The sequence below is a fragment of the Leucopleurus acutus genome (genome assembly GCF_964270905.1).
Source record: "Leucopleurus acutus genome assembly, chromosome: 19".
Taxonomy (NCBI): domain Eukaryota; kingdom Metazoa; phylum Chordata; class Mammalia; order Artiodactyla; family Delphinidae; genus Leucopleurus; species Leucopleurus acutus.
The window spans coordinates 14,311,992-14,330,936 of NC_139161.1; the positions used below are offsets into that span (position 1 = coordinate 14,311,992).

Below are 18,945 nucleotides of genomic sequence, written 5' to 3' on the forward strand. Positions count from 1 at the left end.
CCTCACACTCTGAACATACCAATACCACTGATGATGCTTTTTAAATGGGTGAATTGTATGGTATGTGAATTATATCTCAATAAATCTGTTTTTTAAAAAGGATACAAAACCATGTTAGTTATGCTTATTTTTTAAAGTTATGTATTCTTAAACAACAAAAAAATATATATATACACACATTGAAAACAGACTGAAATATAGTTAAAATGTTTTAAATAAGTATATCTGGATAATGGGATTATGGGTGTTTTCTCTAGTAAATATGCTTGTTTTTGTAATCGGGGAAACAGCTAACCGGGAGGGTCTTCCGCTGTGCCCTCTCCTGGGCCAGGCAGCCCTTTGTGAAGCCCTCATGACATCAGATAGTGTGCGACCAGACCTTAGCAGCAAAGCCACCAAGCTGCCTTTGCCCTTAAAAAGCTGGGCTGATCGCCTGGCTATTTGTAATAGGAAAAGTTACACCACAAAAAGTAAATCTGTACTATTTTCTTTTTACAGGTTGGCTTTTAATAAAATATCTCCCAAGAGCTACTCAGACAGTTACAATAGTCTTGCTTTAGCTTCGGGCCATTGAACTCTCTAAACTTTATTTTGGAAGCCATTTTTAGAAACGTACCCTTTCTAAATGTACATCTTTAATTGAAATGGTAAAGTGAATCTGCTTCTCACATTCCTTCCTGCAGCCAAACAGCAGCATTAGGAAATGTGTACACATTTATTGTTGACGGTCTTAAATTTGTATGACTTCCATTGGAAATGAGTTCTTCCTAGCAGCCTGTTGAATCCAGATTTTGTTCGTAAAGCTGCTTTGATGCATTGTCAGTGTTCTGCTGCTCATGGACTTTTCTTTGTTCCCAATGAGTCTGTGGAGAGAAGCCTGCATTAGAAAAAGGAACAGTTGAAAAGAAAAAACAACCTCCTTGTCAGTTATTTCAGAAATTTGTTTCCACATCATATGCCTTTGGCTTGGACAAAAGTTGTGAAATAGCCTTTGTTTCATGCTATTTTGTGTTGTTAAACCTGTTTCCTGTGAATAACTAGGGTTGTAAGGAAAGGTTAGTAAAGAGTCAACTCTCCCACATGAGAAGGGAAAAAGTAACCTCTTCTCTTGTGCAGCCTACAAATCTGAGTGAGACATGCACTGCCCTGCGTGGGCAGCCTCTTGGCACTGCCCGGATCCCTGGGGGAGGAGGGTATTGTCCCTGGGTGAGTGTTTACTCAGAAGTCTGCATAGATAATCTGATGTGACTCAAAGACGGTAACCTCAGAAAAGCTAGACCAGATCCCCTTGGGGTGGGGTGCAGATGTTCAGGCAGAGAGAAAAGCGATTCCAAAAACCGCGTACAGCCTGAGGCATGACTAAGTGCTCGCTGGGCACAGGCTTCCACTCGACCATCCAGAACCTGGTGGTAGAGATGCCTCGGTTAATATCAGAAGCCTTTACAGCACCAGAAGAGCACAGAGAGGGGACCCTACAGCCATTCACACAAGGCAGCTAGAGCCATGTCTTCTGAAATGCAGGGACCAACATGTATTATTTTTTAAACCAGAGTTTAACTTTTTTTTTTAATGAGACTCGCCGACATTTATAAGGGATAACTTTGAAAATACCCCAATTTGAAGGACTCCTAGAACATAGGATATCCCTACTTATATGCAGTAACATTAGACTGAGAAATGCAGGTGAACCCCCAGGCCCCCAAAGCGAGAGACGGCACAAGCCCTGATGAGAGTGGAGGACAGGTGGGTGCTGGGCAGCCCTCCAGGCCCTGCACAAGCTCAGTGACCAGTTCAACTGAGTCAGACCCTAAGGACTCCAGGCTTCAGAAAAATCACACATAGGTCCCTGCCATAGACCTTTAGGACACTCACAGGTCATCACATCTCTAAGTGTCAAATCCACAAGCACCAGGCCACCCGTGTACTCTGCCCCCGGCTTAGGACACAGCTGTGCGGGGGCGTGGTCACGGCTGCGCAAGACAGACATCACCGGTGTGAGCCCACGCTGGGGCACAGAGACGTGAGGCGTCTGGTGTAGGTGATGGCTGCAGGCAGCCGTGAGGGCAGGGCAGATGCATTTGTACAAACCGTAGAGGGAAGAGAAAGGGTGAGCAATCCACAGATTCCTGCATTTCTAGTTCTTTTAGTCTTTGCTTTCCAAGGCGAATTGTTTCTATAAGGCTATCACCTAATTAGAGACCTCAGAACAAGGCTATGTCTGTCACGCCCGGGCCTGGTCACGCCCCCTTCCTCCCACCGGACACAGCAGGTGGGAGACAGGGAGGAGGCTGTGAGTCAGGCTGTGCTGATGAATCAGGGGCCTCGGGCAGGGTTCCGAGTCTGTTTGCTCCTGCCTGAAATAGAAGTAAAAGTTCTGTCTTTCCTGGGTATTGTGAGATGTAAATGAGGGAACCTGAGAAGGAATCTTATCATAGGGCCTGGCATGGGGTCAGTGGACACCACCAAGCATTGCCTGCACTACCACACCGTCCGTGGGTGTCACGGCTGCTTCTCCCTTCTGCTTCACCCCGACCCTGGCCCTCTCCAGGCAAGAATCCATGGTCTAATTCTTAGCCTTGGAAATTGGAGGCTAACAGGGTTTGCTCTTTTCCCACCTTGCACACTGGCCACAACAGATGTTTTAGGTGGATTGTATCAAATGGAGCTGAAGCCCAGGGTGTTTCACGGGGCTGAGATGGGTGAGAACAGCTGTAGGAGTTTCACAGAATTCCTCTCTCTAATCCAGGGCTGTGGGTCTCAACCTCACCTGTTCATTACATCAGTAAGAGAGTTTCTAAAAATCCTCATACCCACTTAAATCAGTATCGCTGGATACAAGACCCAGACACCAGTATTTCTAAGCACTCTCTGCCCCTCGCCCAGGAGACTCATGACCTCCCAAGAGTCAGGCTGAATGTGAGAGTCCTGGGCATTGAGAAACTCTGGGGCTGCCTGGTGAGACCAGCTCAACGGTTACATGTCCTGGGAGCCTTAGCTGGAAGAAAGAGAGGCAGACGTTTGATCAGATGTGTCATTGACTTAGAATGTTGGTACCAAGCTAATTTGGGGGGAGGGGAGGGGTAGGGTAATACGGCTGAGCTAATTGTATGAAATATTAGCTGGTTCACAAGAAGACTGGTAGAAGAAGCAAATAGACAAAGAGGAGTTTTTATCTGTGATGGTGGCTTTTGTTTCTCTTTTTCTATTCACTGATACAACGTGGGACTTGATATTTATAGGGAAGAAATTCGACTCACGTGGCCGGTCCCCCTTCTCTAGAGGGAGGGACCTTCAGTGACTTTATAAAAATAAGCCACTGGCTTGCTCCCCAGTTGCTTTCTAGTTAATTCTGGTCCTTTTTCTTTTACCAGTTGCCAGAGGTTCCACCCTCTGAGGAGGAAGAACAGGAAGCCTGGGTGAATGCCTTGCTTGGAAGAATGTTTTGGGACTTCTTAGGAGAGAAGTACTGGTCTGATCTGGTGTCTAAGAAAATCCAAATGAAACTCAGCAAAATAAAGGTATTGTTTTCCACCCAAGAGGCTTCCGATTCATCACGTCTTAATTTCTAGAAGTTTTGTACATTATATCCTAAGTGAAAAATCATTTGGTTTAAAACGTATAACAAATGAGAGTAGTAAGTTCTTATCAAATAACACATCTGGGCTGTGACCTTGACCATAGGACTAACTGCCTCTGGGGATGTAGTGAATGTTCCTGTTTACTTTTTCCCCTTCTGTTACCCTCATTGTTATTCACTCTGGGTGAGAATCCAGAATTTGGTTTGGGAAAATGGGAGCTGTTGCAGCTGGTTGGTTATATAGAATTGTGTTATCTTTAAGTTAGTAATGAACTTAAATTGTATGGCCGACAGCCCACCCAGCCTCACAATCTTGGCCACACAGCATGTGCTCTGAGGAAAATGCCAGACTACTTAAGACCTCTTTCCCAACTCCCTCTCCAAGCTGGGAAAGCTACCATTGCACTCTAAATGTGTCTGCATTTGACCTTTACTTCTGGCCAGATGGTATTTTATTTTGGGCGCTCTCTTTGCTGAAGAAACAGTCCCGGTGCTGATGTAGGCCCACTTGGAAGTGAGTTTAAACTTACGTAAGTAGTCTTCACAGTTGCCACTAAGTGACTCATTTAGTACCACTTTGCCAGCTAAGAGACCTTATTATGTTACTTAGAAGTAAGTTTTTGATCCATTGAAGACCCAACCAAGGAAGAGTCACTTTGGTCCCCAGATCTTCACGGAGAGCTTACACAGTCAGCAGCTTAAGTCAGTGGATCTTTCGGGTCATAGATACCTTTGAGAAGCAGAAACATATGGACCCTTTCCCTAGAAAAATGCCCTGTGACACAAAATTTTGCCCATGATTTCAGAGAGTTCAAGGACTCCAGGTTAGGAGACAGTGAGTCACGATAAAATTATGTTGGAAGAAAATGTGGGCGTGGAGGAGCTTCGATTTGATTCCTGTCGTGCCTTTGGGTCATGAACAGAGCCTTTCCTGGCACAGTCAGGCCGCTGCCACCCCTTCCCCAGGCCCTGATGAAGAGGCGGGGCCTCCTCAGCTGGAGGGGCAGGTGTCGGGAGGGCTCTGTTGACAAGGGTCAGCGTGTTTGTGTTCTTCAGGCAGAGTGCGGGTCCGAGTGCTCTGCAGCGGGAGCAGGAAGCAGTGTTTGGAGAGGAGAGGCCAGCAGCCACCCTGGAGCTCGCTCAACCTCCTCCTCTTTTTGGGAAATGACGGAGGGCTCGAGCTCCCGGGTTGAGGCACACGGGCAGGGCTGGTGCTGCTGTCTTCCCAGAGACTGTCATGGGTGCTTCCCTGAGCAGGAGGGCTCTGGGTCCTGGCGACAAAACAGGGCGTGCCTGAGCTGCAGAGGGACACGCTCTCACTGCTACACACGTTCCAGTACTGACTCTTGGAGCGGGTGTCGGAGGGCTTCTCTCTGGCGCTGGGAGTCCTTGGGGCCAACCTCCACCCCGGATTGAGAACCGTGGGCTCCCTCAACCCAGAGGAGGTTGACGAAGGTCTTTACTTTTCATCTTCTCCCTTCGCTGACCCTGTGGGCTTCTGCAGGGTACAGAGATAAACTCTCGTCTGTGTTTTGAGGTCAGAAGTGCTAGGGGGTTACGGTGGGGAAAGTGGTCCCCATCCAGCAGCGCCAGCAGTTCAGAGGCGGGGGCTGTACTCCCCCCACTGGCAGCCTCAGCGCCTCCCACCCTCCACCCCGACCTGAGCTGCTGTCCTGGGAGGTGCCCTGAAGACCAGAGGGGACCCTGGTGATGGAATAAATGGGAGGGCAGTGGGAGATTACCCCCATTCTGAACCTGCCATCACCCCTGCCAAGAGAACACGTACTATCACCAAATATCCAGGTATCCCTGGGAAGGGCTGTTCCTTAAATACAGTAGAAATATAGTAGTGAGTATTGGTTAATGGCCAGTCAAGAACCAGAATGGCTGGAGGAGCCTGAGCTGCCCCTGTGACAAAGGTCCCCCCCGTCTCCTGGTCTCCTTGAGGGCCTGACATATGGAGGGCACTTTGCTGGCTGCAGTGATTGTCACCCTCACCCGTGATAAATAACTCACACTGTGGAAGAGCAGCCCCGTGTGTGTATCTGGTGCCCGGTGATGGGTTTAAAATAAGCTGAGTTTCTGCCTCCACAGCAAGTACACCCTGGGCCTTGGCCGGCTGCTCCGGCACCACCTTGGAGCCCTCAGTAGTTATGGCCTCTGCCCATGTCAGCAAATGCTGCTCTTATTGCAACGGCTTCTAACTCAACCCCCACCAACCTGGAGAACGCCCAGTCCCCAGCTGGGTTTACCCAGGAGGGTAAAGAACACACAGTGCGTTCCCGTCTCACTGTGGTGCCCTTAGGGTGGGAAGAAGAGAGTCTCTGGTTGAAAAGAGCAGGAGGGGGAGTGACCTTTCCTTGCCTCCCCGCCACCCGACAGGGCAGGAAGGAAGCAGCTCTAGGGCCTGGTCCTGAGTTTTGATTCACATCAGAAATCTGAGCAAGGAGGGAGTGAGGGGGTTAGTTAGAAATGTTGCGGAATCTTGGAGTTGGGTGCTCAGGTGAATAAGTAGGAAACGCCCTGCTGACCTCCCCTCCCCACCCTGCTTCCTGGTGATTAGTGCCCATCCCACCCCTGCCAAGTGTTTCTCATCCCCGCTTCCTTCAGTTCCCTCCTCCATCTCAGGCCCTGCCTCTGCCCTCTCGGGGACTCCAGGGAGCAGGATGGAGTGGGGAGGGAGGCTGGACGGGGCGCCAGGAGGGGCCCCATGTTCTCTGCGTGCACTTTCCTGGTTCAGTGTCCACTCCTGTTCCCATAGAAACCTGGTGTGCCTCAGAAGCACTGGGCATTAGGATGACAACAATAGACAAAAAGGACGGGGGCAAGGGTGCAAGATTTTGGCTACATTTTTGGCCAAGTATCATTCTGTAGGCTGATTGGGAGGCCAACCACCACATGACATTAATGCTTTGGAAAAAGGTTTTCCAAATAAAGCAACCACCAATTCAAAAGGCACATTTGAATACTGTCTCTAGTCACATTTTGTCCATCTCAGACATCATATCCTCTTTAAATTAACACCTCCATTCCCCACAGAAAATCAGAGACGAAATTCCCTGACTGGTGAATCCTAAAAGTGTCTAAGTTTCTCCGCAGAGAGACAGCTGAAGAGGTCCAGCCAAAATAGGCACTAAATTCATGTCTGGCTATAGATGCTTCTCATTTTATGGGAAATGTTCAGCATATGTTCAATTTTTTTTAACTCTTACATTCTAAATTTTACAAAATTATTCTAATGTTCAACTGGAGCAGTCCTTATGAGAATAAGAAAATTCTGGGGGAAAAGAAAAGAGAGGGACTTGCCAGATTTAAAAATGTATTTTAAAGCTACAGTAACAAAACCACTTTGATACCAGTAGGAAACAGTGCTCAGTACAGATTCCAGTGCAATGGGAATCCCATAATGAAAGGTGGCTTTGCAGGTCAGTAGGGAAAGATTTGGTTGTTTAAAAAAAAATAGGTTAAGACACCTGACTAGCCACTGGGGAAAAAAATTAAGGTGGATTCCTAGTTTACATCTTACATTAAAATTAGGACTGGACTAAAGGTTGTTTTTAATGTATATGCATAAATCCAGGTCAAGGAAACATAGGTCAATCAATTCTCTGCTCTTGAGGTGAAGTAGGAATTTCTAAGCATGATACCAGCACTCTTACGTTAGTTCACTTAGAGTAAATTCCTACTGACAGCTGTGTTAGTTGGGGTCCCAGCGGAAAACATATGGCACATTCAGTGCAGCAAGCTGGGGAAGGGTTTATGAAGGTGTGGGCCGATGTAGAGAAACCGAAAGGCATAGTGCAGCACCCCAGGGCTGGAGCGGTGGGGAGCGGTTAACCCAGACTCAGGCAGGGTGTCTAGGTGGAGGGGGCTGCCTGTCTGACAGGAGCTGTGGTCTTCAGTAGAGGGAGGGGACAAATGCCTGACGGTTCTCCTCTCCGTGTACCCGCCCCGCCCCCCGCCCACTGGTGTGTTCCGCTGGCCAAGCCCGACCAGAAGCCAGAGGAGAGGGCAAGAGTCCATCGATGCGGTTCCCGCAGACCAGCCTCTTGGGATGTAGTGAGGAACTCGATCCCAGAGGGGCAAAGGGAAAGTATCCAGCACAGGGTCAAGGGATGTGATTCTTTTTTTCCAAGGATTTTAATACATGTTGTGAGTTGGCCTACAGGAAATGTCGTAGTGATTTCCTAACTCCTCACTAGTAGTCTAAAAGAGGCCAATTTTCCCAGCCTTCAGCCAACTCTGGGCATTATTAACCTGACCAGCATGGCTCGTTCCTTCTCCACAGTCTGGTCTCTGGCCACACGCCACCCTCAGGGAAGCCTTCGCTGACCTTCTTATCCAAGACGGTTCAGCCTCCCTCTGCCCCGTTACCCACCTTATCTTCTCTGTAGCACCGGTCACGCTCTGCAGTTATAGGTTATTTGTCGGCTTATCTGTCTGTTCCTGCCTTTTCATCATAAGCCCCACGAGAGCAAGGACCTTGCCTCTCGTCCGCGGCTCTGTCTGTAGTACGCTGCCTAGTATATGGTGTATGCTCAATAAATTTTGGTTGAATAAATGTGTCCCCAGAACCTTGACCATTGTTCCCTTTGAGAGTATGTTGACTTCTAGCATTTACCAGGTTCCTAACGAGTCTCCTTGGTTGTTTCCTTCTGTCCTCCAGCTCCCCTACTTCATGAATGAGCTAACTCTGACGGAGCTCGACATGGGAGTAGCTGTGCCAAAAATCCTTCAGGCCTTCAAGCCTTACGTTGATCACCAAGGTAACTCTTAACTGACTCCAGAAAGGAGTGGAGCATTTATATGAGCGTTAGAATGTTGCCGTCACTGCAGATTGAATACCAAGGCTTTGTGTTTGGAGGGAGTTGGGGGCATTGTAACCATATTTGATGTTGCGTGTCTTCTGTTCTTAACGGTCACAGCCTGAAACCGGTGGGGAGTAGATCAGGACTCCCGCTCCAAGCCCTTCTGGTCTTCTGGATCCTTACAGGTCCTCCTCCACATGCCAGTTAATGGGGGCCCGGCCCCGCATGGTCACAGCCCTTGCCATGGTGAGAGGCAGTGGCTGCATTTCAGGCCCACTTACCCCTCGTGGCTTCTCGTCTGCATGTGCCCCTCCCTGCCTCCCTGGATTCTTACTGGGAGCTGCCCCTCCTCATAAGTAGTGACATCTTTGCCTTGCCTTAACCTCTAGGATGCAGATTCTTTGAGCTTCATGTTTTATTCTTTCTGTTCCTTTCCACTCCAAGTAGGCACTCAGTAAGTGTTTGAAAAATGAAGACTTATATTGTTGGGCAGTATTTTGAGAGTAAAGGCTCTCTGCTGGAGGGAGGTTCTCTGATTTGGTTTTTAAGACATGTTACAGACACATTATTTATGCCTACTTGTGTATGTGTGCATGTGAGAAGGTGATTAAAATGTGTGGAGAGTTTGAATACAATTATGATGTAAAGATTTAGGTGTATTTTGTGGCACCTTGACAGAAAATTTAGTACCCAGGAGTCTGGTGAAAAGAAGAATGAGTTAGGTAGGCAAGAACACTCCATGAGCAGAAAGGAAAAAACCTCCCTGCCATGGAAGTAGTCAGCTTCTTTCTAGAATATCCCTCCCCAAGTGAGCCTCCTTCCACTTGAACTGGATTTACATTCTTCCTCAAAAGGCTCAGGAACAAAGTAAGGGAGAAAATAATTACAGCTTTTCAAGAGAGTGATATTTGTTTTGAAGTAAATATTTTGTAAGATTGATAGACTATGGCATCTACTTTTGTCTCTGTATGGCTGTATCAGGTGGCTCTTGAACATATTTAGTGAAATCACGTTCTGTGTTGTATACATTTGATGTAAATACAGAGAGTTTTTTTTTGTTTTAACACTACAACTAGCAGCTCTAACAAATCTCTCTAGCACTATCTCAGCTAACAGTGAAGTCCATATTTCCAGGTCTTTAGCATCCCATCGATTTCAGAGAAAGATAGACCAGAGAATTATTTGCGAATCCAGAAGTCCACCTGATAGCACGTCGAAATCACCTGTGACCACTCAATTGTGTCTACACTTTGATGAATCTGAGTGCTCCTAGGTTTAGTGAATTTCTGGTTCACTAAGAGTAAAACTAGAAAAAATTCTTTGCAAATGGTCTAGCTAGAGTTCTTTCAACCACATGTGAAATTTAAACAGCTGCATTATCTATGTGTAAGGTGCAGAGCTAGGATCTTCGCCCCGACGGCATTCCAGGGCTGCCTGGCTCCCTCTGGCTCTGGGGGGCTCTAGGTTGCCCTTTGCTCTTTGCCTCTTTAGGAACTGACTTGTAACGAGCTGGTAAATGATCAGGTAACATAAGCCTCCTGAGAGTCAGGCTTAAAGAAGGTACATAATACGTGTGCATGCTTTATTTTCTAATGCATTAGCAGTCTCTTATCTCAGAACTGTCCTTTGTTGAACTAGCAGAAATTTCCAATGAGAGGGGAGCAGGGCCATAGCTGGGCTTTGCGGCATCTGAGAAGCGTCCCTGTGGCTGTGAACTCTGCAGCCTCCCAGGGCAGCTTTGTAAGGCTTTGAGTGAAATTCACTAAATGCCTAAGTCTCAAGTCTCTTTCCCGTTCCTCTGGAGCCAGAGCTGCATCAAGACGTTTTATTATATAGATCAAAGCTTTTGCCAGTTTTTAATCCATTTGAGGCTTACTTAACTCCTTTCAGGGCAAGTTCTAGAGATCTGCCTGCTTTATGTAACAAGGGAAGAAATGTTACTAAAGAAAGGAATGGTAAAGACATAAAGCCTGTGGATTTTAAAAGTTTGATCAAATTAGGTTTTTCCAAGTCTGCCAAGGCTACATGTGATGGTATAACAGAAATGAACATGAAGGGACAATGCATCTTGGATTCCATTGCTCTAAGAGAAACCTTTCCTTTGGGGGGAATGAAAATCAGGAGTGACGTGTTAAAACTGACTCTGAAAAGCAGAGTTCACCTTTCAGGGAACTGCCCCCTAGGGTGAAGGGGGCTTTGACTGCTCTCAGGAGGGGGCGCCTCCCAGGGGATCCCCCTCCACACCCCACACCCTTATTTTTGGTAATATTTCCTAACTTGTGCTTGTTTGTTGAAGGCACATGGCTTGGGAGGGATATTTGGGCCAGAGCCGCTGGATCGCTCCAGCCTCAGGATGCTCTTCTTGAGGCAGCCCAGAGCGGCAGTTCTGAGCTCCAGTTCTGGGGCCGCACCGCCGGGCTCACAGCTCCTTGTCCTTGGGCAAGTCCTTAACCTCCTCACTAACTCACTCCTCTCTCAGGGGGGGAGACTGATGGCAACCACTTGGTGGCTTAAGTGAGTTAATACATGAAAGGCACTCAGAAAACATCAGGTGCCAAACAAGCTCTAAGTGTTACTGTTGTTATTTTCACCAACATCATCGCTGCCTTCACTGCTGCCGCTCTTGGAGAGTTTAGAATGTGAGTGGCTGAGGTGTTCAGTTGGCCCATCCTACAGCTTGAGGCCGGCAGGTCCTCCCAGAACAGATGAAGGGAAAAGGCCATTCCTGCTTCCAGACACACAGCCAGGTTCTAGTGCAGTGGATAAGGGGAAAGGACCACCGTTCCCGGGACCGGAACCGTGGCCGGAAGGTGGAGAGGATCTGAACCTCGGAAACTGGCTGTGCACCTCCTGTCTCTGACCCCTGCCCGCTCCACACACACCTCACCGTGGGGTGGGGGGTGGTCTCCTTCCTTCCCTACAGAGCAGGGCCTTCCCCCCACTCCTCATCCCCACCCCAGGCTGCTGTCCCCGGGGCCTGTCCTCGGGGGGCCTCCAGGCCAAGCCCTTTCCAGTTGTTTTATTAACTCTGTTAGGGTAATGTTTGCTCCTTCGTTCATTCAACAAATACTCATTGTGGGGAAAACCCGAATATTTAGAAAAGGGAAACATTACCCATCGTTCCACCATTCAGAGATAGCCAGGATGACCATTCTGCTACATTTGGTACATTCTTGGTACATTCTCTCCTAATCTTTTTTCTTATGGATAAAAATTAATTTAAAATGTATAGCTCCTTTTTCAAACCCTTAAAGAATTGGGCAGATTGACTGTTTAGACTTGGGAAGGCAATCAGAGGTTCCCTAGCAGGACCCTGCTGTGTTTAGATGCATAAGCCAAAGCCCAGACAGGGCGTGATGTGCCAGAGATCACTCAGCAGCCTCGCTTTCCCATGCTGCCCCGCAGCTTCTAGGCCAGAGCCAGAGGCTTGCCGTGCGTACCAGCTCTGGGCCAGGCCACCCGCGTTTGGGCCCTGCTCCTTCATTATCCAGCAGCAAGGCCCTGGGGAGGTTTCTAAGCACTCAACACCTTGAGCTTCTCATCCATAGAGTGATGATGGCAGTAGCCTCTCCCCTGTTGCTTGTGGAGGAGATTAAACGCTTCATGTCAGCACTCAGAGAGCACACGTGACACGCGGGAAGCCATCGGTCTTCGTTGCTGCTGCTGCTGCTGCAAAGCTTGATGAGTAGAATCTTCCCGAAGGGGTTTGGTGGGGACCCTCATCTGTCAGCCAGGTTCTTCTCTTCCATGCCTGGGACTAGTGACCTCAGAGCAGTGCCTGCAGGGGTGTCAGCAGTGTCAGAATGAGCCAAGGCTGTGGACTGTGACCCCTCAGGTTCAGATTAATTAATTTAGTCTTCAGGGCTTTTGCTACGCGGAGTTTGTCTGCAGATGGTCATTGAGCGTCCACGTGGACAGAGTGCCGCATGGCACCGTTTTTGCCCTGTTTCAAGATACCCGATTAACAACCCGAGTTTCCACCAAAGGGCTTGGATTCTGTGGAAAGATGACCATATCCCACAGGAAGAGGAAGCTGGTCTGTCTTCAGAGATGCCTGTAGTTGTGTCTGGCAGGTCCATCATCTACATTTGTCTTCCAGACCTTGATCTGTGGTGCCTGGTGCCTTTGTTCAGTGCTGGGACTGAAGCTACTCTGCCAGCGGAGTATTGCAGAAAAGTGGAACCAGGGCAGTCTGTGAGCTGTCTGTTCCTCTGGCTACACCCTCATCAAGAGGGCAGCTGCCTGAGGTCGGTCACGGTGACAGGGCCAGACTGTGGGGCTCAGCACTGAGAAGAATGGCACATATACTCTCTGACCAGATCTGTGTTGCACAAGGAAAATATACCTTTTGTGGGAAAGGGAAAAAAAAATACTCATTTGTGGAACTTGGGTTGGGGCGGGGAGGAGAGACTCTGATTTGGGACTGTGTTAACCTTGAAAGGTGGAGCTGTTTCCAAGAACGGTTACAGGTAGACAAAACCAAAAATGACATCTGTCCTAGGGGACACATCCAATTACAAGGAATAATACTAGTTTTCTGCAGCATCTGAGTGAGCAGTATGGCACCAGTCTGTTTGCCAGGGACGAAACGGTCACTGATGTGGTCATCTAAGAGCTGAATAACTCAAACATCTGTTCTTGGTAAAATCAGTGTATTATTAAATCTTCCATTTTAAGAGCTTTTGTTTTTTGGATGCCAAATGTTGGCTTTCAGAGTGAAAATCAGCCATCAGTTACGGGTACAGGGATAGTGGAGGAGCAGGTAACATGAGCCAGACCCTGTGAGCAAGGCTTTAGGGCCTCTTACCTCCTCCTGAGCAACCCCTGCCCCATTAAACCTGTTCCAGTGAGACTGAGGCCTTTTAGCTATTTTAATAGTAAATACGACAGTGAACTGCTGAGTGAAAGTACTAGATTTATTCGAGCACAGTAGGACTGCTCCTGAGGCCATGGAGTCTACTAAATCAACTACCAGGGAGAAGGCGGAAGAACCTCTGTTCTACTCGTCTCTGGTGACACGTACCAGGGCATGTGTACTATCTCTGCTGGCATCTAGGTCTGCTCTGCACCAGGTGGCCCAGGCCATCGTTACTCTTCTTCAGGCATAAACTTCCAGAGGACAGGGATTCGCTTCAGTGTCTTGAGCTCTGATAGCTTGCGTTAAGAGCTAAATGAACATTTTGAGGTGGTGCGAGCAGTAGCTTTTGCCACAGTCTGAGTAGCGGTGGTGGTAACTGATCCTTCCCTCACGAGGCTGAAGAGAAACAGAAAAACAGCCCTCCGAGCTCCTCAAGTCCTTGTGTGAAGACTGACTGAAGTTTGTCATGTTCATTGTTAGTTGTGTTTCCCTTGTAGCCAGTGAAGGGCCGGTTTTTTAGGGACTTGTTGGTAATCAGGTGCCACCCTTCGCCACTGGACAGCCTCACAATGTGAAGACCCCTCATGTGGTGGAGATTGTTACGGACTGAATGTCTGTGTTCCCCCCAAATTCATATGTTGAGGCACTAACCTGCAATGTGATGGTATTTAGAGACGGGGCCTTTGGGGTGATTAAGTTTAGATGAGGTCATGGTGGGATTAGTGCCCTCATGAGAAGAGAGACCAGAGAGATAGCTCGCTCGCTGTGCCACATGAGGACACGGGAGAAGGCGGTTGTCTACAGGCCAGGAACAGAGCCCTCACCAAGAATGAATCGGCCAGCACCTTGATCTTGGACTTGCAACCTCCAGAACTGTGCCAAATAAATGTCCGTGTTTCAGCCACGCAGTTTGTGGTATTTTGTTACAGCAGCCTAAGAAGACTAAGACAAGACCCTTTGTGTTCTTGCCCTTTCCAGAGAACCTCTCAGGACTGGCTGCCTTACGCGTATTTAAAGATTTAAAAAATTGCCTTGCTCCTTAACTTCTGGTTTTTGTCCTTGATCACTACCAAGACCAGATGGTTACAGGAAGCAACATTTTAAATGAAATGCCTCACAAGCAAGTCTTAACCTTTGTCAAGAGCCCAGAAGAAAAAGCTCTGTTCCCGCACTCACCCAGGCGAGGAACATGCAGCTCGTTAGGGTTAGGGTGCCACTCAGAGCACAGTGTCTGTCCCCACTTCACAGTGTTGCTACATTTGTCCTCATTGAGAAGACAGCCTTTCTAGTAACTGCTGATTTCGTCTTTCAGTCCTGCAAGGTGGGAGCTCCTGACTCACCCTTTATGTAACCACGTGGTTTCGGCTCTCGTGACGTGCACTCCAAGGTTTTCAGGGAGCTTTTTGCCACTGAATCATTGTCACAGACGCGTGTTTTTCTTTGCACCTAATGTTAAAATTGTCATCTCACCCTCATCTGAATGCAAGCACATCATATTAAGATAACTTGTTTGAATGTTTGCAGTTTATATCTGTATTTAAGGATTCTCAAACCATTCTTGACTCCTTCATATCTACACTGAGAATGGGGGCTGAGCAAGGCCCCGTGGGTGGGCCTCATGGAACATCTGCAATGATACAAGAAACAGGCTTCATCCCCTACGCAGGAGCTTGGTCATATGTCCTCGCCTTGCCCGCTCCCCAGCCTGGACAGGGCTCTCTGGCTGCCCAGTGCAGCCTCTTCCCTCTGGCCCCGTGTCCTCCTCTGGTCTGGTCCCCGTCTGCTATGGCAACAGCAGCAAGCTAGGCTGTAGCCCAGAGTGGTTAGAAGAAGGAAGTGGCTGGTGATGGATGAGAAAGGGGAGAGCCCTGCCAGGATGCAGCAAGAGCCAGGCTGTACAAGCTGTGTGGCCTCCCCTGTACAGATGAGGAGGCCGGTGCCTAGACACTGAGAAACTTCCAGGGGAATTCAAGCCCCGGTCCATGTGACTGGACTCCATGTGCTTTTCCCTCTTCCCAGCCTCAGCTCCCGGCAGGGGGGCTGGACCACACGTCATTGAGTAGAATGTCCCGATGACTGGGGTGTGGGCCAGCTGTTTGCCAAACCTGTGTCCATATCCCCTCATTTAAAAAACAGACAAACAGAACCTTCCACTTTATTATAACAAGTAAAATTCTGGTGCCTTTAATATGACAACCTTCGAAGGCAAATACATACTAGTAATATTTATTGGAAACCTGACTGGGATTTTCAAAGGAAATGATTATGTCTGAATACATACCGCAACCAGGTAGTTTGAGTCTATTGATTCTCAAGTTAAATAAAGCTGGCGATATACAAGAAGAAATATCTTCTTTATTGATGTTCCATTTATATTGAGTTTAAAATCTACTAATATCAAGCCTTTTGCCCTAATTCCCTGTCTGCTGGAAGTGATTAATGACTAAATGTCTTTATTAAAGCAGATGTGCCCTTTATTTCCAGTAACACTGCCTCTGAAGAGCAAGCTAATTAATGATTTTTAAATGTTTAATGTAAGCAAGAAATAAAGCAGTTTTGTGTGTTGCTGCAAAGAAGACATTCACAACTGATCTGCATATCACTTAATTAAACCAGGTCATTCACAGAAAATAATTATCTTCAATTATGATAAAAAGAATTTGGTGAAAGCAAAATGGAAATTATTCTGCCTTTAGTGAGGAGTTACACCAATAGCGCTTACTGAAGTTAAGAAAGCAATTATCTGAGGTGGTGGCCAAACAGGGGATAAGTTATTTACTGTAATTGCTTGGAAATGCGGCTGTGTGTGAACAGTGGTTTTAGATTAATTTCCTGCTTCCTTTTAGATATTGTCATTTGTCTTATGAGGATCTATAAAACTTTATTTACATTTAAACACCCACTTGAAGGACCATGTTTTTTTTTTCACTGTATTATTGATTTATTCTTTTTGCATTTTAAAAAAGTTACACTTGTTGAATATACTGTTAGTACCCACAAGCCAGCTAGCAGATCTGGTTTTTTTTAATTAATTTTTTTTTATATAGCAGGTTCTTATTAGTCATCAATTTTATACACATCAGTCTATACATGTCAATCCCAATCTCCCAATTCATCACACACACACACCCGCCCCCCCGCGCTTTCCCCCCTTGGTGTCCATACGTTTGTTCTCTGCATCTGTGTCTCAACTTCTGCCCTGCAAACCGGTTCATCTGTACCATTTTTCTAGGTTCCACATACATGTGTTAATATACGATATTCGTTTTTCTCTTTCTGACTTATTCACTCTATGACAGTCTCTAGATCCATCCACGTCTCAACAAATGACCCAATTTCGTTTCTTTTTATGGCTGAGTAATATTCCATTGTATATATGTACCACATCTTCTTTATCCATTCGTCTGTTGATGGGCATTTAGGTTGCTTCCACGACCTGGCTATTGTAAATAGTGCTGCAATGAACACTGGGGTGCGGGTGAGGACCATGTTTTGATGGGAAGTCCATGAAGTGTTACAGAGCTTGGACTCGGTTAAGTCACAGCATAGTCTGTCCCACCTGCTGAATCATAGGACCCTGGGGTAGAAAAGGTTGTGAGATGACTGACCCCTATTTGCATTTTAGACTTCTGGTCAGTGGCCACTTCTGCTTGGTGGACCTTCCCAGTGAAATTCCACAAAGCCAAAAGCCTCTAAGATATGCTCTATGCTCTCATTGACATGAGTGTCTTTTCTAAGGAACAGGTGGTTTTTTGTTTTCTTTTTTAACATCTTTATTGGAGTATAATTGCTTTACAATGGTGTGTTAGTTTCTGCTTTATAACAAGGTGAATCAGCTATACATATACATATATCCCCATATCTCCTCCCTCTTGCATCTCCCTCCCTCCCTCCCTATCCCACCCCTCTAGGGGGTCACAAAACACCGAGCTGATCTCCCTGTGCTATGCGGCTGCTTCCCACTAGCTATCTGTTTTACATTTGGTCATGTGTATATGTCCATGCCACTCTCTCACTTCGCCCCAGCTTACCCTTCCCCCTCCCCGTGTCCTCAAGTCCATTCTCTACATCTGCGTCATTAAGGAACAGGTTTTTCAACTAAGGTACAAAGTGGTTACCCAACTTTATCTAGATAATCCTGGGGCTTGAACACGAATTCTTTTGATTCCATTCCTACGCAATTTCCAGAAAGAAGAGGGTTCTAAAAGGTTTTGTCACCATCCTTATCATACCAAGCTAAACCTGAACCATTTTCTGTGCCCCTCCCCTCCCCCACCCCCAAACAATAGATAATTTTAAGAAAGACAGTGGTTCTCACTTGTGTCTTTAAAGAGCCCAGCTTGCTGTGAAGTCTCTGCACCTCTCTTCTGCCTCTAACCAGCTGGGACAACGCAGACCTCGTCCTGGCTTTGCCCTGGCACAAGCCATGTCCTCCTGCTGGGAGTGTGTTTCTTACCCAAAGTGAGAAGAACCCAGAGGACAGGACCCTGAGCTCACTGTGACCATTTTAACGGATGTTGAAATACTGGCAATTTGCCAGATGCTTGAACTGTTTCCAGAAACTTTTCTTTTCACAGTCTGTTCTTGCATGCATTGGTAGTACAGGCAATATATATAGACTTTCAATGTGATACCTACTTAGATACTTTAAAATATAAATTTTAATCTGTCACTTATAGTCATGTTTTTCCAGTGGGGGGGAAAAACCTTCTGTTTTTTCACCATTTCTCCAGGACTCTGGATCGATTTGGAAATGTCCTACAACGGGTCCTTTCTGATGACTCTTGAGACCAAAATGAATTTGACCAAACTAGGTAAAGAGCCTCTTGTTGAAGCCCTGAAGGTTGGAGAAATTGGCAAAGAAGGGTAAGGGGCTATATGAATTTACTAACCCAACCCTGGGGAACCACCTCCTTCCTCGAGCCCTTGAGAAGCAGCTTTAATGTGTGTAGCCCCAATGTTGAGCGCGAGCTTCATGTAAGTGCTTCCTGGCCCCGGAGGATTTCAGGGAATAGTTTCCTGGTTTCACCCCCTGCAGACTGTGAGTCCCCGCCTCTGCTCAGTGCCGTAGGCCTTGGTGCTGCCAGTGGAGCATACAGTGTCGATTACCTGGAAAGCATCCCTGACTCAGACCAGCCGGGCAGGCTGCACAATAAGATGCTTTGTGAAGAGAAGCATCATCCAGCAGTTTCCTCCTTCAGCTTTGCAGCCATGCACAGCACTGTGTGGGCCAGGCTGAGGTGCTTCAGGGGGCTGCCTGCTTTAATCACAGCGTCAGAGTTATTTATAATTAGATGATTGATCTTGTAGCCAAGAGGGTGCTCCTAAAGTGTTTGGAGACACCTTTCCTCTAAATAATACAATATCTATTTTCTTAGTAAACTCCTCTCTTTGTAGAAGATACTGCATCTGTTGCCGAGTTTGTCTAATTAAGTAAATATTTCCAATTTGTGAGATAGTTAATGAAGCTGATTCTTTTTCTTAGATGCCTAGAATGGATAAGCTGGAACTGTCACATTCCCACACACCTTAAAAATGACTGCTTCAGACTACACATTTAAATTATATTATTCTTTTTACCAAACTAAAAATGCTGATTGGAGTCTGCTTCTCACATCTTCAGCCCCTTTGCATGGAATTAGCAGTACAGTGATCGGAAAATGCCACAAGGAGCCACCTTCTCAGCATCTAAATATAAATAT

General features: G+C 47.0%; 1 protein-coding gene across 1 annotated transcript in view; it reads left to right on the forward strand.

The window, feature by feature from the left end:
* TEX2 (testis expressed 2) overlaps positions 1 to 18,945 on the forward strand; it is a 107,242-nt gene that overhangs the window by 75,076 nt on the left and 13,221 nt on the right. Inside the window, exons 6-8 of the mRNA XM_082860713.1 lie at positions 3,372 to 3,518; positions 8,244 to 8,343; positions 17,977 to 18,109. Of these exons, the coding sequence (XP_082716839.1) occupies positions 3,372 to 3,518; positions 8,244 to 8,343; positions 17,977 to 18,109 (380 nt within the window). The remainder of the gene's footprint in view (positions 1 to 3,371; positions 3,519 to 8,243; positions 8,344 to 17,976; positions 18,110 to 18,945) is intronic.